The sequence below is a fragment of the Atta cephalotes genome, assembly GCF_000143395.1.
Source record: "Atta cephalotes unplaced genomic scaffold scaffold01563, whole genome shotgun sequence".
Lineage (NCBI taxonomy): Eukaryota > Metazoa > Arthropoda > Insecta > Hymenoptera > Formicidae > Atta > Atta cephalotes.
Window position 1 is genome coordinate 1 of NW_012131627.1, and position 2,797 is coordinate 2,797.

Here is a 2,797-nt window from a genome sequence, read left to right on the forward strand (position 1 = left end):
TATATATATATATATATATATATATATATATATATATATAATATTCATATAAACTCATTTTGTATATTATATAAGTATGATACACACGCATTACACATATATTATATGCGCGTACACACATATAATATATATATATATATATATACATATAAGTACATAATGTTTTTAGATGGAATGGCAAAATCATATTATCACAAATAAACTTGATATTGAATCCCCTTACGCATCTAATGAATTGCGCATGTTTGTAACCAGACAGGATATAGCCCAGACAATCTGACCAAACCCATGTCCCAAGTTAATATTTGTCTATAAGGGACCAAGTGTAGGAAATGTGCTTTTCACTTTGCCGTTACAGGTAAGGTTAAAAATGATATGTATATCCTTATTCTTAACATCATTTGTACATATATTTCACATATTTACAAATTCTTGATATTGCACGGACCAATAAATACTTATAAATATTCAATAATATACACAAATTAAAACAATAGTATAATAATGAATAATATATAATTTTTGAACTTTGAATAATATATAATTTTTTACACACTTTATTAAAATTATTTAATTCCCGTGTGAGTCTGTGCAATTTATAGAAAAAAATACAATTATATATTATTTTTAAAATAGTTTCAATGATTGTCTATATAGTAGCAGAATATTTATCACTCGTATTATGGTTTGCCTAATGTCTATTTCTATATCAATGTATATTAACTTCATTATCTCTTTAATTTACTTTTTACCTTTTTCTAATTCTTAAAAGAAACTAGAGAAAGATAAAAATAAGTAATAAGTTAAATCGAGATTAAAGTTAATCTATATTGAATACATATAGAAATGTACATTAGAGACATTACAAATTCCTTCCGTATTATGATTGCTTGCTCCGATTTTGAATATTCGGCATGATTATATTAAATTAAATTTAACGCACATTTTGATAATTGGAGTGTCGAATGGATTGATGCATTGTGGTGGAGTCATTCGATTCAAGCAAGTACACGCTGGTTAGTTTGCCATTAAAGGTGTAAGGTCCCATATCAAGACTGTTAAGCGAATTATCCGGCCTCTTTACCGGCCTGAGATTCGCTTGCCATTGATAAATAGAGGTCGGCTTACCGTTGTTCACGAAGTCGGCTGACAGGTTGTCCAAGTTCGTGATTGGACTGTCGGTTGGCTTCTTGCCAGGCTTCTTTTGCCATTGGTAAACGGCGGTGGGCTTGCCGTTGCTTATGAAGTCTATAGGCAATTTGATGAAGGAATTAACGGTCTGCTGAGAGGCTGGTTGAGGTCGCACGGGTCTCACGTGATGTAGCTGGACTAGTTGAGGAACGAAGGATATCGGGGGCTTCAAGGGAGCGCTCGAGTATGTGGGTGGTTGCGAGATATATCCGATACCGGGTACAAACATATATGGAATAGGTGGAAGTCGAATATAAAAAATATCGCTCTCTGGGTATCTTTTATCAGACTCGCTTGCCGATCTATCCTTGGCTGTCAACTCTGAATTGTCGTTTTCATACGCAGGCATCCTTGGATAATGTATGATACGCGATAACAGAGGATAATCTACAAATAAAGCTTTATGTTTCCGTCCTTGTGTCCTTTTTTCATTTGTCTCATTTTCACGTGTCTTCGATTCTTTGAAATGATGGTTTATATGCTTCAGAATTGATAGAGTAGTCTCATTCGTATTTTCTACCATTTCATTTATTTTATCTGGACTGTCGTCTATTATATCCAAACGATTCTCCGTGGAAAGCGAAAGCGCTTTTTGAACTTGAGGGACTAAGCGGTTATTCAATGTGTTTGAAAAAGGATTTGCTGCCACAAATCCGATTACAGGTATCAACAGAACCAGTACCATCGTGTAAGATCTGAAAAGGGATAAATGTGTTTTTGTAATATTGTAATCATATCCTATTGGGAAAAAATGAATTTATTTATTTATATAAAGAAATTATTAATACCTATATTGAACATTCAACACTGTCATTACAATAACATGTTATTTTATTAAGATTATTTTAATAATAATAATTATTGTTTTATAATTAATATTAAGATAATACATTATTACAACGCTAATGTTGGATGTTTACTCTGGTGAAAATTTTTCTTAGAATTTTTCATATAATTTTTTAGAATTTCTATATAATTTTTCTATAGAATTTCTTCATAATTTTATAACTTTCTCACACTTTTTATACGAATTGAAATATTTCTCAGAAATCTACATCTTTTCTTAGAATTTTTCATTTATGTTAATTATGAAATATCTTAGATTAGAATATTATAGAAGATTTTTAAGATTATTTTGTAAGTATAATTTCTGATGAAATGTTACAAAATCTAAAAAATACTTTTTAAAAATTATAGGATGAGAAATTTCAGAATATTTCAGAATTCACTTGTATGAGAGAAGTTCTGAGAGAAGATGTAAACTTTCCGAATATTTCCGAGTATTTCTGAAAAATGTTCCAATTCGTATAAAAATTATGAGAAAAATTTTCACCAGGGTAAGAAATGAAAATTATTTTATTTCGGCTGGTTTGCGTTTGTAGCAAGTTAATTGTTAATTGTTAATTTGATGTCTTACAGACATCGTTTTGAATTCACAGACATCAGCAGAGAGAGAGAGAGAGAGAGAGAGAGAGAGAGAGAGAGAGAGAGAGAGACGACGAACGAACGAACGAAACGTAAGTTAGTCGTCGTCGGTTAGGGTAGGTAGTCGTCCTCAGATGTCGTTCGTTCTAGCTACGCACACTATATAGAATACTAACATATT

The 2,797-nt window shown here is 31.1% G+C and overlaps 1 protein-coding gene across 1 annotated transcript; it reads right to left on the bottom strand.

Moving 5' to 3' along the window:
* Nucleotides 1-934: 934 nt before the first annotated feature.
* LOC105625440 lies at nt 935-1,876 on the bottom strand. The gene has a single exon (XM_012206768.1). It carries the CDS (start codon nt 1,874-1,876, stop codon nt 935-937), a length of 942 nt encoding a protein of 313 aa, XP_012062158.1.
* Between the last annotated feature and the right edge of the window lie 921 nt (nt 1,877-2,797).

What these genes read in the sequence shown, in the direction of transcription:
- LOC105625440 (XM_012206768.1), bottom strand. Translation starts at nt 1,876, where the DNA reads ATGGTACTGGTTCTGTTGATACCTGTAATCGGATTTGTGGCAGCAAAT.